The 20,811-nt window shown below is 52.2% G+C and overlaps 1 protein-coding gene across 4 annotated transcripts in view; it reads right to left on the bottom strand.

Moving 5' to 3' along the window:
- Positions 1–20,811, bottom strand: part of LOC119971178 (myosin-3) — a 1,049,419-nt gene that overhangs the window by 107,203 nt on the left and 921,405 nt on the right. For all 4 annotated transcript variants that reach the window (XM_038806379.1, XM_038806381.1, XM_038806380.1 and 1 more), the window contains one exon: positions 12,332–12,499. In XM_038806379.1, the coding sequence (XP_038662307.1) occupies positions 12,332–12,499 (168 nt within the window). The remainder of the gene's footprint in view (positions 1–12,331; positions 12,500–20,811) is intronic.

Below are 20,811 nucleotides of genomic sequence, written 5' to 3'. Positions count from 1 at the left end.
GACTTATGGAGATCCCTTCAACTTGGTACCAGATTCAACTTAACCAATTCATGTGGGCAACTTCCTTCGAGGTCAGTGGAAAGCGCTGTCACTTTGCCATTGATCACAAAATCTGGGTTCATCTTTTTTAAATGAAATGAGTGCTATTTTTCGTTAAATGTATCCATAGTCTTCACAGGGATTCTTAGACATTAATTTTTGAATCATTTTTGTTATTATCAATGCATTATCATAAAATCTTTAAGGCTGTGCCATTACATGTCCATGGTACATCTATTCCAGTGATGAAAAAATGCAAACGAATCAGTAAAATAATCCAAGAAAATAATCAATTACATTGACGGTCACATGGCGAGATCCTCAGGACTCGGTCGCACAGGTGAAAATCTCGTTATGGCCGTTAACTCTCGTGAGAGGGCCATAAAAGGATTTGTGGGGCTGGGATTTCAGTTGTGAAGCTCACCCCCCCATTACCATGAAATTACTACATTTGAATATTATTTATGAAACGGCTTAACACTGTTGCTTCTGGGATTGTTGAACGTTCCGTTCCCCCCCTGCCAACACGCTGGAGGGAATCACGCCGGTTTCCAAAAACGGAGATCAGTCATGAAAATCATGCCAAGGGCATGGAGGTGAATGTAGCCCCTGGATGGTGTCAACATGGTTGGGCAGTGCGGGCGGTGTCAACCTGACGGGGGAGGTAGGCCCTCTGTGTTTGAGGATTGGGGGTGTTCCCCTTGTCTGACCGGAGTCTTGTTCACTTTGAGATTGGGGCACCCTTTGTGGCCCCGATCTCTGAATTCCAGCTTTGTCAGCAAGTTTAGGCCCTACTGTATGATCCTCGCCAGCACTTTGAAATTGCACAGAATGCTGTTTGATCTGGCTAGAAAAGGCAGCTGTGAAACCAGCGAATTTCACACTGCTTTCCTCACCTGATCCAGCACTCTGTGCAAGTTTGCGAGCCTGAGTGATTAGGGTGCCTTTTAAAACTTGGTAACTCAGTTACAAAAATGTAAAGAGGATGAATGTAAAGGGTTTTTGCCCAAGTGAGAATAGTTCTGCAGAATCTAGAATTTCATTCTATTCTTTTCATGGTTAATCTCCAAGATTATTCAGCGGTAACCTGAAGCAATGGATCCTCTGCAAAGTGCCATGAATACCCGATGAAGAGAGGCTACCTTTGATACAAATAGTTCTGGTCGCCGCATTATACGAAGGATGTGGAAGCATTGGAAAGGGTACAGAGGAGTTTACAAGGATGTTGCCTGGTATGGAGGGAAGATCTTACGAGGAAAGGCTGAAGGACTTGAGGCTGTTTTCGTTCGAGAGAAGAAGGTTAAGAGGTGACTTAATTGAGGCATACAAGATGATCAGAGGATTAGATAGGGTGAATAGTGTGAGCCTTTCTCCTCGGATGGTGATGGCTAGCATGAGGGGACATAGCTTTAAATTGAGGGGCGATAGATATAGGACAGGTATCAGAGGTAGGTTCTTTACTCAGAGAGTAGTAAGGGCGTGGAATGCCCTGCCTGCAACAGTAGTGGACTCGCCAACATTAAGGGCATTTAAATGGTCATTGGATAAATATATGGATGATAAGGGAATAGTGTAGATGGAATTTAGAGTGGTTTCACAGGTCGGCACAACATCGAGGGCCGAAGGGCCTGTACTGCGCTGTAATGTTCTATGTTCTAGTTAACATCCACAATTCTTTCTAGCTAAGACTTGGGCACATTTCTTTGAAAAACTATAATATCAATTCTTAATTTCACTAGATTTTATATTCCTTTACTCAGCCTCGACACGGAGGGGAGTGATGACATGCCTACTGGGTTTGGGTGCTAAGTACTACTTAGGAAATAATGTTTAGTTTTATGTTTCTTCTAGCCCATCTACACTCAAAATAGTTTTGCACTGTCACAGGTTTCCATTTTATGGGTACACATTTTGACATACAGATGTTATGAACTCTACAAGTTCCACAACCTTGTTAGAAATCGAGTACTGCAACACTGAGGCATGGGTAATTTTGAATAAATAAATTACAGGCAAATAAAAATAATTTTCAGCACCATGGGCTGGTGAAGCTGATAATATATATAGGACAGGTTGCTAACTTGCATTGCAAGCCATAATTAAAGTTGTATATTTGAAGAATACTCACTCATATATCATTTTTATATTTATATGGTACAAAAATTCTTTCATAGACTCTAAAGAATTAGTAGAGCTTGATTCTTGTTTTATGAACGATATTTTAACCCCTTTGCCTAGCAATTCATTCAGTCGATTCACCATTGCTATTAAAATTCATATTGAAGAAAACAGTCTGGTTTGACACAAAATGTATGTGTCCTGTTCAAATGAAGTCAAACAACATTTCCGTAGTCATTTATTAACAGAAGGCTCTTCCTGAAATAGAGCCACTTCAGTCTAAATTTTCCATTACACTTAATTACCCAGCTAAACATTCCAATATCAAGAATAGACACTAACAGAGACCATGATAGAAATAAGGTGGAAGAAAAATCACTCTCTGGCGACATGAATTGTAATACATAGCTGAAGGACTGACTAACACACTTTTCATCATCAATTTAAAGCCAGGCTGTGTGGACAAGGGGTGATGTAATGAATATGGCAATTTTAGCCATTGTCGATGGCATGCTATATAACAACTGTCATGGCTGACAACATTCTGAATTCACTTTTTGTCCAGCTGATGCACATCTCTCTGGGAGTGTCAGGGAACAGACAGCTAGTAAAGGAATACAGTGTCTTGTTTTAATAGAAGTGTTCATGCAATGAAAATAGATTGAGCCGTAACCTATATTTCTTATAATGAAAACTCCACTAAACAGTATCTTTGAGAACAAATCAAAATGGTTCCTTAAGCAGATACTGATCAGTGATTTGTGTTTAAGGCAAGCTGCTTAATCCACCTGAAGCTCCATTTAATTAAGAAAGAAAGAAGCTATTATGCAAAAAAACCCCGATTCTTTTGTTTAGACAGGTGCCTTTTTAACTATGGGTGCTGAAGAGAAATGCTGTTCACCTAAGGCACAGTACTCTTCATTCCTTGAATGCTGATTTCATTTAATACAAGACAGTCTAAGGGCCAACTATGTACTTGCATCTTTCATTTACTTACAGGAAGCGCAATTACATTTTCAAAGCAGTTATGCAGCTCTCTTGCATTCATCTGTTTTTTTTCACTTTGCTTCCAGTCATTCTTTTTACCTCTGTCCTTCTTTGATTGAAACGTGGAACAAACTCAATGCAATTTTAAAAAAATGTTTACATGCATTTTTAAGCAACGGCAAAAACCGGCAGTGTAAATCTCAGAAGCGTTCTGTATATGTCTTAAAAATTAGAATTCAATTGACTAGTGAAGACTAAAGACTCAGGGTGGAATTTTCCCATCCTGCCTGGTTTTGTGGCGGGTGAGAGCAGCGCATCCAGCTGTAGGCGAAAATTTGGAAACCCAGCGGTGTAAAAATAATTTGCAATTGTGCCAAAAGCCGGCTCATGGCAGATCGCTTATCCCGTTGCCTAGTGGTGTGAACTCCATTTGTATCTATTACCATCTCATGACTGCACAATAAAGCTTATCGGAATCTCGTGATGCCTTCCAATTTGTGTCACACCTGCGGAAAATTACGTTAGCCTGAAACCCATTTGAAAAGGTGTGGCGTGCACTATTTGGGTCTCTCAGATCGCACATGACTTCAAGGTGAGTGCAACATATGTAGCCTACCTGCTACAGTGCTGAACAGGTTTTGTTTCGATGAACGCCACAGTGCTGGGGCTGTAGGGTTGCTCTCCTCCCACTCTTTTCCTACACCACTGTGCTGCGGTACTTATGCAAGCCTCCGCTTTCATGCACTGACCAATATTGTGCCTGGGGTTGGTGAATGAAATGAAAATCGCTTATTGTCACGAGTAGGCTTCAATGAAGTTACTGTGAAAAGCCCCTAGTCGCCACATTCCGGCACCTGTCCGGGGAGGCTGGTACGGGAATCGAACCGTGCTGCTGGCCTGCTTGGTCTGCTTTAAAAGCCAGCGATTTAGCTGAGTGAGCTAAACCAGCCCCTGGTTTGCAAGGGTGTTCTGCTTCCGCTGGCTGCTACCATTGTCCACAAGGACACCGCTGTGCAGTGGGACTCAGACAGAAGTCCACTTTAAGAAATTAGCATTTTGACTGGGATTGGGGTGTGAGAGAAGGGGATGATGAACAAAAAGAGGAAATGGGGAAGGAAGGCTGTGCAAAGGCTGTGCTACGGGAAGGGAACATAATGGAAGGCAGAGAGCAAGGAGGTGGAGGAGGATGGTGAACAATAGAAGGCAGAGGGTAGTCCGAGGCATGGGAAGTTGGAGCCCAAAAAGGGTGCATGAAACACTGATAAACAAAGAGGTCCAAGGGAAAACACATGTTTTAATAGAAGGGAATGCACACAGACTCTGGAATAGGAAGGTGGGGTTATTAGTGTGGCAGAGGAGAGATGGGTCACACAGAGACTTGGAGCGGGGTTGGTGGGTGGTTTGGGAGGGGCCACTGTCGTCATCAGTGCAATGGGGAACTCTGTGAAAGTCCACATTTGGTGCTTGCAGTCAGTTGTTAAGTGTTGACACTCCTGTGGTGCTGCGAGAAGGACTTGTTAATCATTAATATCTTCAACATTTAATTTCAGAGAAGGAAAAAGCAGAAATGGTGAAGGACTCAATGCTGCCTTTGTCAGGGTCCTAATGCAATGGAGAGGTGATGCTGAGCGCAGTTCAAGAAGCCCTGCCTGAAGGTCATGGTATACGGGAGCCAGAGTATAAAGAAGGTCAGGAGGAGAGACCTGGTCAATGGAGACGACTTGCCAGACTGAGGGTATACGTAGAAGAGATTACTATTTAGAAATGACCGAGACACAAAACCAGGCACATCTGCACTCATCCTGAGCTCTGGTCGATCACATGTGTCACAGTCTTGGGGAAGGCCTGACGTCCCCAGGGATGGAGGCCAGTGGCATTGAAAGTCACTGATACACTCCATATCTTTGCCTGTGGGTCTTTTCATAGATCAATAAGGAACCTGTGCAGTAGCATCTCAGTCCACTGCACATTTCTGCATAAAGGAGATCATACAAATCCTTTACAATCATTATGTCAGGTTTGCTCTGGACGAAGATAGTTAGACTGCAAGATTTACTGATGTTATATAACCCACATGGGTCTCACGGGGTAGGGAAGACCCACTGTCCCGTGGAGCTTGCAGAATATGAGCTCCCCCGATAAGGGGGCAGGGGACCCTTAACACAGTTATATGCCTTTGTATAAATAGAGTCGGCCAGTCAGTACCAACTAGAGAAGACCCAGTAGGGAACTACTGGAGCTGTACATAATAGTTAATGTGTCAAATAAAATAAATTTAATCTTTCCTGCAACTTGGGTGTGGACTCCTTTTATTGCCCCTTACAAAACTGGCGACGAGGATTAAGACTGGTTCACTATCGACGTTGCTGAGCCACCTCCCCATATTTTTTGGATACAGGTTTGAGATTTTTTTTCCCATCGTGCCTCTTTTCGGATGTTTGGACATGTTTGATCCTCGTCTGGAAGACTGAAATCAGCATGCACAATGGATATGTTACTTTTTCAAGGCCAATAATATTGTGGAGAATGACCGTCAGGTAGTCATTTTGCTTACTGCTTGTTGTTCTTCTATGTTTGGAGTGATACAGAACCTTACCAACCCAGCGGCCCCAGACACTAAAACTTTCAATGAGTTTATGGAATTAGTGGGGCAACATTTTAATCCCACCCCGTCGGTAATAGTACACCGGTACCGGTTTAATACCCCAGAAAGAGTTGTGAGAGACCATCACCGGGTTCTTACTGAGCCTGCGCAAATTGTTGAATTGTATGCATATGGCTTTGCCTTATCTGAAATGCTGCATGATGGCTTGTTTAATGGCATTCACAATGCGGCCTCGCAGAAGAAGCTGCTGGCTGAACCTTCTCTAACTTTGCAACAGGATGACCAAATCGCGCTCTCCCACGAAAGCGTAGAGTGAGGAGTGCAGGAGACATAGGGAATGGAGGTGAACACATCAGAGCGTGCCTCCTCTTGTCCTGGGATCCCTCCTGGCCTGCCACCTTGCCCTGGACTGAACGTCATAAAAGCCCAACCTAGTGGCTGAAGAACAAGCCTCCGGGCAGGAGTCTTCCCCGGAGTCCAAGAGGGTGAGCCAGGCCGTTGTGGGGCTTGTGGTTGCTGGTCCTGGTGTGAGCACAGGCCATGGGTGAACCAGAGGTCTAGATGCCCCACAGGAGGCCACTGCCAGGCCCGGGCCTATACTTTCCATAACTGGAAAGGAGGAGGACAACTGAATGCAGTTGCATTGTGTAGCAGCACCCCCGAGTGGCCACATTAAGGTTGCGGTGCATGTGAACGGATACCTGCTCGACATGGAGTTGAACCCTGGCGCAGCAGTTTCCGTAATCAGTCAGCAGACATTTCACCGCAATAAGATGGGAGTATAGACTCTGATTTGGTGAGCATCCAAGCCAGATTGACTACCTATATGGGAGAACCGTTGGATATAGCAGGTACTACTATGACCCCGGTGGTTTGGTAAACAGGCAGTGGCAGCACATTCTTTAGACAAATTCCGGTGGTTTGGCCAAGGTGTTGGGGAAATACACCAAGGTGTTCCAACCCAGATTAGGGAAGATAAAAGGGGTCGTGGCCCACATACAAGTCGACCTGGAGGCACCTCCTCGATATTTCCGGGAACCTACGCCTTGTTCGAAAAGGTGGAGACAGAACTTGGTTGGTTGGAGTTCTTGGGTATCATCAGACCCGTCCGTTTCGCTGATTGGACTACGCCAGTGATACCGGTTCATGAAGCTGGACAAAATGGTTTGTTTATGCGGAGACTACAGTAAACATGGCTACCCCATGCCTCACATTGAGGATCTCTATGCGAAGCTTGCTGGACATTTGTTCACGAAGCTCAACATGAACCATGCTTATATGCAGCTTGAGTTGGTTCCTGCCTCTCGTCACCATCAACACACACTGGGGCCTATACGAGTATACACAGCTGCCTTTCGGAATGACCTCTGTCTGTGCTATTATACAGCACGTGATGGCGGGCATCCTGAGAGGGCTCCCGCGTGTAGCTGTTTATTTAGATGGGTGCATCTGAGCATGGGCACTTGGATAACCTAGAGACTGTGTTGAAGAGGTTAGCTGAAGCTGGTGTTCGCCTATGGAGAGCCACGTGCATGTTTAATGCGATCAGGTGGATCGTAATGGCCTTCACCCCGTCACAGAGGAAGGTGCATGCCATCCAGCAGGCCCCCTCCCTGACGAATGCCTCAGAACTTCGATCTTTCCTTGGTTGTTTTCCTGGTTCCTCACCCATTACGATACACCCAGGTCCTTGCTCATCACATGTGACGCTTCCCCCACCGAATGGAGGACAGACGGTAATGGCTGATAGCATTCGCCTCATGGAAGTTGGCTGCAGCGAAGAAAAAGTACATGCAGATAGAGAAGGAAGGACTTTCACCAGTATGTTTATGTCTGCCATTTTACTCTCATTTCGAATCAGAAACCTTTATTTGGACTTTTCAGAGAGGATAAAGCGATTCCGCCCATTGCTTCCATGCGCATCGAGCGCTGGGCCCTATTACTCGACACTTACTAGTATTCTTTTGAGCATAGACCGGGGCCTCAAATTGCAAATGCAGACGCTCTGAGCCAGTTGCCTTTAACACCAGGCTCCTTGCCGACCCAACAATGGTCGAAGTGGTCGCGACCCTGAATTTCATGGACTCTTTGCCTGCCAATCCGTGAATGGCTCCAAAGGGACCCGATCTTTTCCAAAGTTAGGTACGTTGTCCTGTAAGAGAGACAGCATCGAAAGCTCCAGGCGAGTTGAAGGTATTTTCCTCCAAACTGTCTGAATTTAGTGTGGAAAATGATATCCTGCTGTGGGGTATGCACATAGTCGTCCTGGAAAGAGGCAGGAGTTAATTCTGAAAGACATCTACAATGGTTAACTGGGCGTGTCCAAAATGAAAATGCTGGCACGCAGTTATGTATGGTGGCGAGGGCTCGACGTGGACATTGATAGAATGGCTGAGCAATGCTCTGTTTGCCAAGAACATAAGGAGCTCCCGCCGGCCACACCAGTGCATAATTGGGAATGGCCGGGCCAGCCATGGGCGCGGTCACATGCCGATTTTGCCAGTCCATTTCAGGGCACCATGTCCCCAATGCCAATTGATACACATTCGAAGTAGCTTGAGGTACACAAGATGGCTGGAACTACCTCCTGGGTGACCATCGAGAACATATGTTTATTGTTTTGCATGCACAGCCTCCCTGAAGTGCATGTCATTGATAATGGCACTCCTTTCATGAATGAGGAGTTCTCCGTGTTTCTGAAGGCAAATGGGATGCAGCATTATTTGTATCGCCCAAATACCACCCGGCTTCAAGTAGTTTAGTGGAGCGAGCGGTGCAAACTTTTAAATGCGGCCTTAAGAATCAATCGTCGGGAATCGATGGTCACCATGCTGGCTCGTTTCCTGTTTAGTTACAGTAATTGGAGTAACCCCCACGGAATTACCGATGGCCAGAGACTTCGTACTTGCCTTAGCATGGCCTTTCCAGACATAGGTGCGAAAGTGTGACACAATCAGGAGCAGCAAGGGCATTGTCCCTCTTGGTGTTGACCTTCCAGGCATTGTGTGACTCGGTGTTTGTTCAAAACTTCGCCGATGTGTCCAGTGCGCCTCCAGTGTCATCCTACACCAAGCAGGGAATGTGTCCCACCAGATGCAAGCTCGAGGTCATACAATGAAAAAGCACCTCGACCATCTTCGGTCCAGGAGACCACTTCTTCAGAAAGTTCCTCGTCCTCGGAAGCGTCTTCTAAAACCGCATCTGTTGCCTGGTCAAGCCATGGCGGAACCTCATCTTCAGAAACCTCTTCCAAAACAGCTTGTGCGGACCTCCTTAAGACCCTAAATGATGCCCAGATGATGGAGATCGTTGACTCGGACTCAAGATGGAAATAGAGGCGATCTCCGATGGGGAGCCCTCGGATCCACAGCCTCTGGATCTGGAGCCACCGCAACGTTCATTCCGGAGGCAACATTTGCCCTCGAGATATATGGCACCAGGTGCCCAGCCAAATGTTCTTTGATTGGCAGCTTAAAGAGTCCTTTAATGTATTGGGTGTCGTTGGTGTGGTTAGTGGATTAGATGCTTGTTTGTTTTTATTTCAAGAACTTGATTGGATTTTAAAATTTTGAATTGGCTTTAGTAATGGGTATTTTTTCCGCTACTGAGTGTATAGGGGTGAGAGTTGTATTAAAATATGAAACGTTTTATTTCACCTCCACATGTTTTCCGAGGTCTGTCCATGTGATTTTTTTTTTGGAAAGGAGTAAAAGCAATAAGGTTGTTGTGATGGGAGACTTCCCCAATATTGACTGGGACTCACTTAGTGCTGGGGGCTTGGACGGGGCAGAGTTTGTAAGGAGCATCCAGGAGGGCTTCTTAAAACAATATGTAGATAGTCCAACGACGGAAGGGGCCGTACTGGACCTGGTATTGGGAAATGAGCCTGGCCAGGTGGTAGAAGTTTCAGTAGGGGAGCATTTCGGGAACAGTGACCACAATTCAGTAGGTTTTAAAGTGCTGGCGGACAAGGATAAGAGTGGTCCTAGGGTGAATGTGCTAAATTGGGGAAGGCTAATTATAACAATATTAGGTCGGAACTGAAGAACCTAGATTGGGGGCGGATGTTTGAGGGTAAATCAATATCTGACATGTGGGAGGCTTTCAAATATCAGTTGAAAGGAATTCAGGTCCGGGATGTTCCTGGTGAGGAAGAAGGATAAATACGGCAAATTTCGGGAACATTGGACAACGAGAGATATTGTCGGCCTCATCAAAATGAAAAAGGAGGCATTTGTTAGGGCTAGAAGGCTGGGAACAGACGAAGCATGTGTGGAATACAAGGAAAGTAGGAAGGAACTTAAGCAAGGAGTCAGGAGGGCTAAAAGGGGTCACGAAAAGTAATTGGCAAATAAGGAAAAATCCAAGGCTTTTTACACGTACATAAAAAGCAAGAGGGTAGCCAGGGAAAGATTTGGCCCACTGAAGGATAGGGGATGGAATCTATGTGTGGAGCCAGAGGAAATGGGCGAGGTACTAAATGAATACTTTGCATCAGTATTCACCAAAGAGAAGGAATTGGTGGATGTTGAGTCTGTAGATAGCCTGGGTCACATTGAGATCCAAAAAGATGAGGTGTTGGGCGTCTTGAAAAATATTAAGGTAGATAAGTACCCAGGGCCTGATGGGATCTATCACAAAATACTGAAGGAGGCAAGAGAGGAAATTGCTGAGGCCTTGACAGAAATCTTTGGATCCTCACTGTCTTCAGGTGATGTCCCGGAGGACTGGAGAATAGCCAATGTTGTTCCTTTGTTTAAGAAGGGTATCAAGGATAATCCAGGGAACTACAGGCCAGTGAGCCTTACGTCAGTGGTAGGGAAATTACTGGGGAGAATTCTTTGAGACAGGATCTACTCCCATTTGGAAGCAAGCGGACGTATTAGTGAGAGGCAGCATGGTTTTGTGAAGGTGAGGTTGTGTCTCACTAACTTGATAGAGTTTTTCGAGGATCACAAAAATGATTGATGCAGGTAGGGCAGTGGATATTGTCTATATGGACTTCAGTGAGGCCTTTGACAAGGTCCCCCACGGCAGACTGGTATAAAAGGTGAAATCACATGGGATCAGAAGTGAGCTACCACAATGGATACAGAACTGGCTAGGTCATAGATGACAGAGAGTAGCAATGGAAGGGTGCTTTTCTGATTGGAGGGTTGTGACTAGGGGTGTTCTGCAGGGTTCAGTGCTGGGACCTTTGCTGTTCATAGTATATATAAAAGATTTGGAGGAAAATGTAACTGGTCTGATTAGTAAGTTTGCGGACGACACAAAGGTTGGTGGAATTACGGATAGCGATGAGGACTGTCAGAGGATACAGCAGGATTTACATTGTTTGGAGACTTGGGCAAAGAGATGGCAGATGGAGTTTAATCCGTACATATGTAAGGTAATGCATTTTGGAAGGTCTAATACAGGTAGGGAATATACAGTGAATGATAGAACCCTCAAGAGTATTGACAGTCAGAGAGATCTAGGTGTACAGGTCCACAGGTCACTGAAAGGGGCAACACAGGTGGAGAAGGTAGTCAAGAAGTCATACAACATGCTTGCCTTCATTAGCCAGGGCATTTAGTATAAGAATTGGCAAGTCATGTTGCAGCTGTATAGAACCTTAGTTAGGCCACACTTGGAGTATAGTGTTCAATTCTGGTCGCCACACTACCAGAAGGATGTGGAGGGTGCAGAAGAGATTTACCAGGATGTTGCCTGGGATGGAGCGCATTAGCTATGAGAGGTTGAATAAACTTGGTTTGTTCTCACTGGAACGACAGAGGTTGAGGGGCGACCTGATAGAGGCCTACCAAAATATGAGGGGCATAGACATGGTGGATAGTCAGAGACGTTTTCCCAGGGTAGAGGGGTCAACTACTAAGGGGCATAGGTTTAAGGTGCGAGGGGAAAGGTTTAGAGGAGATATACGAGGCAAGTTTTTTACACAGAGGGTAGTGAGTACCTGGAACTCACTGCCGGAGGAGGTGGTGGAAGCAGGAATGATAGTGACGTTTAAGGGGCATCTTGACAAATACATGAATAGGATGGGAATAGAGGGATACGGACCCCGGAAGTGTAGAAGATTTTAGTTTAGATGGGCAGCCTGGTCGGCGCAGGCTTGGAGGGCCGAAGGGCCTGTTCCTGTGCTGTACCTTTCTTTGTTGAATATTTGGTGATTCACTGTGGAGATGGCATGGAGGGTATGAGGAGGTATGGAGGTGGGTGAAGATTATGGGCTGACACTGAGATGGGAGGAGGCATGAGTTGGCATAGGGTATGAGAGACCATGGTTGGGGGGGGGGGCGGGGGAAAGAGAGAACGAGGTGGGCTTTCTAACCAACACACACCTGTCCCGTGGTCGTCTACATTCCACTTCCATGGTGGTTGGGCCTGACTCCATCCTGCATCTGCGCCCCTCAACCCTGAGCAGAAATTGCGCATAATGGGGTACCTTTACCAAATGGATTCAGTGTGTTGAGAAATTTCCCAACTTGAACTATACGCCTCAGTATAGCCAAAATCTGGCCCTCAGTTTTAAATTCAGTAATGTGACCATTAGAGACCAGTATTTGTTAAAGTATCCATTACCTCTTCAGTTTTGGTGTGGTATTTTTCTCGAAGAGAGGCCAGTTCTACCTTCATTATCATTAATTCTTCTTCTTTACTGGTAAGTTCCTTCATGGTTTCATGGGTCTTCCTCTGTGACATCATCATCTGGTTACTGAGTTCCATCAATCGATTCTCACAAATATGAGCCTGGAAAATATGAACGACTTTTAGTTGGGCCATTTGTGCATTGTAATACAGCCTATTTATGACCACTTTCCACAGTCTAACAACTAGGGCCACTGGGTTTTGTGCTATCTACAGTTTTTTCTTGTTTTGATCACCAATTATGCACTATGTTTAAAAATCCCTGGCCTGGATTCTCCAATTCTGGGGCTATGTCCTCATGCCGGCATGGGAACGGTGAGGAATACTGGCGCAAAACAGCCACCGATTCCCCATTTTGCTGGGGGCGAGCAGGGAGGCAGCGTACAGCACCCGGCTCTAGCTGCTGATACGACCTGGAGAATTGTCGGGTCCGTGGCCACCCATGCTCATGGTGGCACACTCGCCCCTGATTTCGTCGGGAATTTGGATTCTCCGGCTGTTTGCCGAATGCGAGTTCGACGTCGGTGACCGAGAATCAAGCCCCATATTTTTAAGGGAATCCTTTTGCCACTTTCCATTTCCTTTTTTTTTTCTTCTCTTTTTTTTGTAAATTTAGAGTACCCAATTAATTTTTTCCAATTAGGGACAATTTAGCCTGGCCAATCCACCTACCCTGCATACCTTTGGGTTGTGGGGGAGAAACCCACGCAGACACGGGGAGAATGTGCAAACTCCAGATGGACAACGACCCAGAGCCGGGATCGGACCTGGGACCTCGGCGCCGTGAGCCTGCAGGGCTAACCCACTGCGCCACCGTGGTGCCCTCACTTTCCATTTGCTGACCTCGGGTGGAAAGATGATCTGTTTGCAAGTTACGTCTTAATTGCTTCCTAGGGAATATGTCAATGTAATGGGGTTGGGGTAATGGGTGGCACAGTAGCACAGTGGTTAGCACTGTTGTATCACAGCGTCAGGGTCCGGGGTTCGATTCCTAGCCTGGGTCACTGTCTGTGTGGAGTCTGCACGTTCTCCATGTGTCTGCGTGGGTTTCCTCCGGGTGCTCTGGTTTCCTCCCATAAGGTCCCGAAAGACGTGCTGTTAGGCAACTTGGACACTCTGAATTTTTGCTCTGATAACCGGAACACGCGTCGGAATGTGGCGACTTGGGGCTTTTCACAGCAACTTCATTGCAGTGTTAATGTAAGTCTACTTGTGACATTACAGATTATTATAAGACTGGATATGTTCTCTTGGTTGGACCTCACTTGTTTTCTGCTTGTCTACTCCCTCACATGGTTGGACACTAGCTATGCAGTTAACTGCAGTGAAAGACCAATGTTGCACTTTTATGAAATTATGACATGAGCTGCACCACTAAATTGTCCAGTATGCTCTAAACAATAGGACTACGATGTGTTGTTGCAAAAATTCAGAAATTAGTATGGGGTCGGGGTGATGGAGTGACGGGGTTGGGTCGACGGGGTTGGGTCGACGGGGTTGGGTCGACGGGGTTGGGTCGACGGGGTTGGGTCGACGGGGTTGGGGCGACGGGGTTGGGTCGACGGGGTTGGGGCGACGGGGTTGGGGCGACGGGGTTGGGGCGACGGGGTTGGGGCGACGGGGTTGGGGCGACGGGGTTGGGGCGACGGGGTTGGGGCGACGGGGTTGGGGCGACGGGGTTGGGGCGACGGGGTTGGGGCGACGGGGTTGGGGCGACGGGGTTGGGGCGACGGGGTTGGGGCGACGGGGTTGGGGCGACGGGGTTGGGTGGACGGGATCGGGGCGACGGGGTTGGGGCGATGGATATGGGTGATAGGGATGGGGTTGGGGTGATGGGGGTGGGGTGATGGGGATGGGGTGGGGGTGACGGGGTTGGGGTGACGGGGTTGGGGTGACGGGGTTGGGGTGATGGGGATGGGGTGACGGGGTTGGGGTGACGGGGTTGGGGTGATGGGGTTGGGGTGACGGGGATGGGAGTGATGGGGTCGGGGTGATGGGGTCGGGGTGACGGGGTTGGGGTGATGGGGTCGGGGTGACGGGGTTGGGTGATGGGGCGATGGGGTTGGGGTGATGGGGTTGGGATGACGGGGTTGGGGCGATGGGGTTGGGGTGAAGGGGATGGGGTGATGGAGTGATGGGGTAGGGGTGACGGGGTTGGGGTGATGGGGTTGGGATGACGGGGTTGGAGTGATGGGGTTATGGCCATGGGGTTGGGGTGCCGGGGCTGGGGTGACGGGGTTGGGGTGATGGGGTTGGGGCGATGGGGCTGGGGCGACGGGGATGGGGTGACGGGGATGGGGTCGGGGTGACGGGGTTGGATTGATGGGGTCGGGGTGACGGGGTCGGGGTGATGGGGTTGGGGCGATGGGGTGGGGGTGACGGGGTTGGGATGATGGGGTTGGGATGACGGGGTTGGGGTGACAGGGTTGGAGTGACGGGGTTGGGGCCATGGGGTTGGGGTGATGGGGTTGGGGCCATGGGGTTGGGGTGATGGGGTTGGGGCCATGGGGTTGGGGTGACGGGGTTGGGGTGATGGGGTTGGGGCGAAGGGGATGGGGTTGGGGTGACGGGGTTGGGGCGACGGGGTCGGGGTGACGGGGTTGGAGTGCTGGGGTTGGGGTGATGGGGATGGGGTTGGGGTGACGGGGTTGGGGCGACGGGGTCGGGGTGATGGGGTTGGGGTGATGGGGTTGGGGTGATGGGGTTGGGGTGATGGGGTTGGGATGACGGGGTTGGAGTGATGGGGTTGGGGCCATGGGGTTGGGGTGCCGGGGTGCCGGGGTTGGGGTGCCGGGGTTGGGGTGAAGGGGTTGGGGTGACGGGGTTGGGGTGACGGGGTTGGGGTGACGGGGTTGGGGTCGGGGTGACGGGGTTGGATTGATGGGGTCGGGGTGACGGGGTCGGGGTGACGGGGTTGGGGTGATGGGTGGGGGTGAAGGGGTTGGGGTGATGGGGTGGGGGTGATGGGGTGGGGGTGACGGGGTTGGGGTGATGGGGTTGGGATGACGGGGTTGGCGTGATGGGGTTGGGGTGATGGGGTTGGGGTGAAGGGGTTGGGGTGAAGGGGTTGGGGTGACGGGGTTGGGGTGACGGGGTCGGGGTGACGGGGTCGGGGTGACGGGGTTGGGGTGACGGGGTTGGGGTGATGGGGTGGGGGTGATGGGGTTGGGATGACGGGGTTGGGATGACGGGGTCGGAGTGACGGGGTCGGAGTGACGGGGTTGGGGCCATGGAGTTGGGGCCATGGGGTTGGGGTGACGGGGTTGGGGTGATGGGGTTGGGGTGATGGGGTTGGCGTGATGGGGTTGGCGTGATGGGGTTGGGGTGATGGGGTTGGGGTGAAGGGGATGGGGTGACGGGGTTGGGGTGACGGGGTCGGGGTGACGGGGTTGGAGTAACGGGGTTGGGGCGACGGGGCGACGGGGTTGGGGCGACGGGGTCGGGGTGACGGGGTTGGGGTGATGGGGTTGGGGTGATGGGGTTGGAGTGATGGGGTTGGGGCCATGGGGTTGGGGCCATGGGGTTGGGGTGACGGGGTTGGGGTGACGGGGTTGGGGTGACGGGGTTGGAGCCATGGGGTTGGGGTGATGGGGTTGGGGTGACGGGTTTGGAGCCATGGGGTTGGGGTGATGGGGTTGGGGTGATGGGGTTGGGGTGACGGCGTTGGGGCGATGGGGTCGGGGTGATGGGGTTGGGGTGATGGGGTGGGATGACGGGGTTGGGGTGACGGGGTTGGAGCCATGGGGTTGGGGTGATGGGGTTGGGGTGACGGGGTTGGGGCGACTGGGTCGGGGTGACGGGGTTGGAGTGATGGGGTTGGGGTGATGGGGATGGGGTTGGGGTGACGGGGTTGGGGCGACGGGGTCGGGCTGACGGGGTTGGGGTAATGGGGTTGGGGTGATGGGGTTGGGGCGATGGGGTTGGGGTGACGGGGATGGGGTCGGGGTGACGGGGTTGGATTGATGGGGTTGGGGTGATGGGGTTGGGATGACGGGGTTGGAGTGATGGGGTTGGGGCCATGGGGTTGGGGTGCCGGGGCTGGGGTAACGGGGTTGGGGTGATGGGGTTGGGGCGATGGGGCTGGGGCGACGGGGATGGGGTGACGGGGATGGGGTGACGGGGTTGGATTGATGGGGTCGGGGTGACGGGGTCGGGGTGATGGGGTTGGGGCGATGGGGTGGGGGTGACGGGGTTGGGATGATGGGGTTGGGATGACGGGGTTGGGGTGACAGGGTTGGAGTGACGGGGTTGGGGCCATGGGGTTGGGGTGATGGGGTTGGGGCCATGGGGTTGGGGTGATGGGGTTGGGGCCATGGGGTTGGGGTGACGGGGTTGGGGTGATGGGGTTGGGGCGAAGGGGATGGGGTTGGGGTGACGGGGTTGGGGCGACGGGGTCGGGGTGACGGGGTTGGAGTGCTGGGGTTGGGGTGATGGGGATGGGGTTGGGGTGACGGGGTTGGGACGACGGGGTCGGGGTGATGGGGTTGGGGTGATGGGGTTGGGGTGATGGGGTTGGGGTGATGGGGTTGGGATGACGGGGTTGGAGTGATGGGGTTGGGGCCATGGGGTTGGGGTGCCGGGGTGACGGGGTTGGGGTGACGGGGTTGGGGTGAAGGGGTTGGGGTGACGGGGTTGGGGTGACGGGGTTGGGGTGACGGGGTTGGGGTGATGGGGTTGGGGTCGGGGTGACGGGGTTGGATTGATGGGGTCGGGGTGACGGGGTCGGGGTGACGGGGTTGGGGTGATGGGGTGGGGGTGAAGGGGTTGGGGTGATGGGGTGGGGGTGACGGGGTTGGGATGACGGGGTTGGGATGACGGGGTTGGGGTGACGGGGTCGTAGTGACGGGGTTGGGGCCATGGAGTTGGGGCCATGGGGTTGGGGTGATGGGGTTGGGATGACGGGGTTGGGGTGACGGGGTCGGAGTGACGGGGTTGGGGCCATGGGGTTGGGGTGACGGGGTTGGGGTGACGGGGTTGGGGTGATGGGGTTGGGGTGAAGGGGTTGGGGTGATGGGGTTGGGGTGACGGGGTTGGATTGACGGGGTCGGGGTGACGGGGTCGGGGTGACGGGGTTGGGGTGATGGGGTGGGGGTGACGGGGTTGGGGTGATGGGGTGGGGGTGACGGGGTTGGGGTGATGGGGTTGGGATGACGGGGTTGGGATGACGGGGTCGGAGTGACGGGTCGGAGTGACGGGGTTGGGGCCATGGAGTTGGGGCCATGGGGTTGGGGTGACGGGGTTGGGGTGATGGGGTTGGGGTGATGGGGTTGGCGTGATGGGGTTGGCGTGATGGGGTTGGGGTGATGGGGTTGGGGTGAAGGGGATGGGGTGACGGGGTTGGGGTGACGGGGTCGGGGTGACGGGGTTGGAGTAACGGGGTTGGGGCGACGGGGTTGGGGCGACGGGGTCGGGGTGACGGGGTCGGGGTGATGGGGTTGGGGTGATGGGGTTGGAGTGATGGGGTTGGGGCCATGGGGTTGGGGCCATGGGGTTGGGGTGACGGGGTTGGGGTGACGGGGTTGGAGCCATGGGGTTGGGGTGATGGGGTTGGGGTGATGGGGTTGGGGTGACGGGGTTGGAGCCATGGGGTTGGGGTGATGGGGTTGGGGTGATGGGGTTGGGGTGACGGCGTTGGGGCGATGGGGTCGGGGTGATGGGGTTGGGGTGATGGGGTGGGATGACGGGGTTGGGGTGACGGGGTTGGAGCCATGGGGTTGGGGTGATGGGGCTGGGGTGACGGGGTTGGGGCGACTGGGTCGGGGTGACGGGGTTGGAGTGATGGGGTTGGGGTGATGGGGATGGGGTTGGGGTGACGGGGTTGGGGCGACGGGGTCGGGGTGACGGGGTTGGGGTAATGGGGTTGGGGTGATGGGGTTGGGGCGATGGGGTTGGGGTGACGGGGATGGGGTCGGGGTGACGGGGTTGGATTGATGGGGTCGGGGTGATGGGGTCGGGGTGATGGGGTTGGGGCGATGGGGTGGGGGTGATGGGGTGGGATGACGGGGTTGGGGTGACGGGGTTGGAGCCATGGGGTTGGGGTGATGGGGTTGGGGTGACGGCGTTTGGGTGATGGGGTTGGGGTGATGGGGTTGGGGTGAAGAGGATGGGGTTGGGGTGACGGGGTTGGGGCGACTGGGTCGGGGTGACGGGGTTGGGGTGATGGGGATGGGGTTGGGGTGACAGGGTTGGGGCGACGGGGTCGGGGTGACGGGGTCGGGGTGATGGGGTTGGGGTGATGGGGTTGGGGTGACGGAGTTGGGGTGAAGGGGATGGGGTTGGGGTGACGGGGTTGGGGTGACGGGGTTGGGGGTGACGGGGTTGGGGTGACGGGGTTGGGGCGACGGCGTTGGGACGATGGGGTTGGGACGATGGGGTTGGGGTGATGGAGTTGGGGTGAAGGTGATGGGGTTGGAGTGAAGGGGTTGGGGCGATGGGGTTGGGACGATGGGGTTGGGACGATGGGGTGACGGTGATGGGGTGACGGGGTTGGGTGATGGGGTGACGGGGTTGGGATGATGGTGTTGGGGCGACGGGGTTGGGACGACGGGGTTGGGACGATGTGGTTGGGACGATGGGGTTGGGGTGATGGGGTTGGGGTGACGGGCTTGGGGTGACGGGGTCGGGGTGACGGGGTCGGGGTGACGGGGTCGGGGTGACGGGGTCGGGGTGACGGGGTCGAGGGTGACGGGGTTGGGGCGATGGGGTTGGGTGATGGGGTTGGAGTGATGGGGTTGGGGTGACGGGGTTGGGGCGACGGGGTCGGGGTGACGGGGTTGGGACGACGGGGTTGGGACGATGGGGTTGGAGTGATGGGGTTGGGTGATGGGTTGGAGTGATGGGGTGGGGGTGACGGGGTTGGGGCGACGGGGTCGGGGTGACGGGGTTGGGACGACGGGGTTGGGACGATGGGGTTGGAGTGATGGGGTTGGGGTGATGGGGTTGGGGTGATGGGGTTGGGGTGATGGGGTTGGGTGATGGGTTGGGGTGACGGGGTTGGGGTGTCGGGGTTTGGATAATGTGGTCGGGGTGACGGGGTTGGGGTGACGGGGTCGGGGTGACGGGGTCGGGTGATGGGGTTGGGTGATGGGGTTGGGGTGACGGGGTCGGGTGATGGGGTTGGATGCCGGGGCTGGGGTGACGGGTTGGGGTGACGGGGTTGGGGTGATGGCGATGGATATGGGTGATGGGGTTGGGGTGATGGGGTTGGGGTGACGGGGTTGGGATGCCGGGGCTGGGGTGATGGGGTTGGGGTGATGGGGTTGGGGTGACGGGGCTGGGGTGACGGGGCTGGGGTGACGGGGCTGGGTTGTGGTGATGGGGCTGGGGTGATGGGGTTGGATTGATGGGGTTGGGAGTGATGGGGATGGGGTGGCGGGGTTGGGGTGACGGGGTTGGAGTGACGGGGCTGGGGTGATGAGTATGGGGCAATGGATATGGGTGATGGGAAATTCTCCACTTTGGGGCGGTGTTCTGGTGGAGTGGAACTTCCACCTTTTCTTCCATACTCAGTTCAGCTGTAACCTGTTTTCCTCATTTGGACTCATTCCAGATGTTCCGATGCAGTAGACTTGTTTTTTAAAGGAGGACCTGCAAATGTGGTGGTGGAAATTCTCGTGGTGCTGTATCAAGGACACTACTGTCACACCAGAAGTGGGGACAATGAACTTTAAGGAAGAGAAGAAAATGACCTGAAAATTGGAAGTAAAACTCAGTTGAAAGCCTTGGTCAAGCTGACAACCTTCAGCAGGTACATTTCACTCTTTTGGGACGGTTGTGAACCTTCACCCTCAATTATTGCTATCTTCTGTCACCTCCGCATTTTGCTCTTGGCAATGGAAATAATAGAAGCAAAAGGAAGTACAGGTACAAACAAAAACAGAACATACTGGAAACTTTCAGCATGAGGAGAGAGAAGGGGGCTAGTATTTCATGTCTGGACGACTCTTTTGAAAGCTGGAGAGAATTGGAAATGGGGTCAGATTTATACTATGTGGTGGATAGGGGCCAGTGATAGGTGGAGATGCAATCGCTGAGAAGGGAAATGTGGCCGTGAAAGTGGATTTTGGTAAACATCTCGTCAAACACCAAGAGGGAAATGGAAAACAAAGAAACTACAAACAAATCTGGTATGTAAACGTTTGCTGCTGGCAAGGTACATGTATATGCAACAGTCAACTGAGTGTTAAATTAGACAAGAGATTTACATTCCATTCAGCTCAACTGATTTACAGAATAATATAGAATCATCTGCAGGAAACCATTAATACATTTATTCTGAACAGCCTAAGCATGCACCATTTCTTCACTAAGATGAAGCGTCAGCAAATAACCTTTACATCTAAAACGCACAGGAAAATCAATAGGAGATGGCTTAATGCAGAAACTAACATAAGTTTGATTTGCAAAGCATTTTT

This window comes from Scyliorhinus canicula, chromosome 9 (genome assembly GCF_902713615.1).
Source record: "Scyliorhinus canicula chromosome 9, sScyCan1.1, whole genome shotgun sequence".
Classification (NCBI taxonomy): Eukaryota; Metazoa; Chordata; class Chondrichthyes; order Carcharhiniformes; family Scyliorhinidae; genus Scyliorhinus; species Scyliorhinus canicula.
The sequence above is the reverse complement of the archived record's forward strand: the minus strand, read 5'-3'. Positions and strand labels throughout refer to the sequence as shown.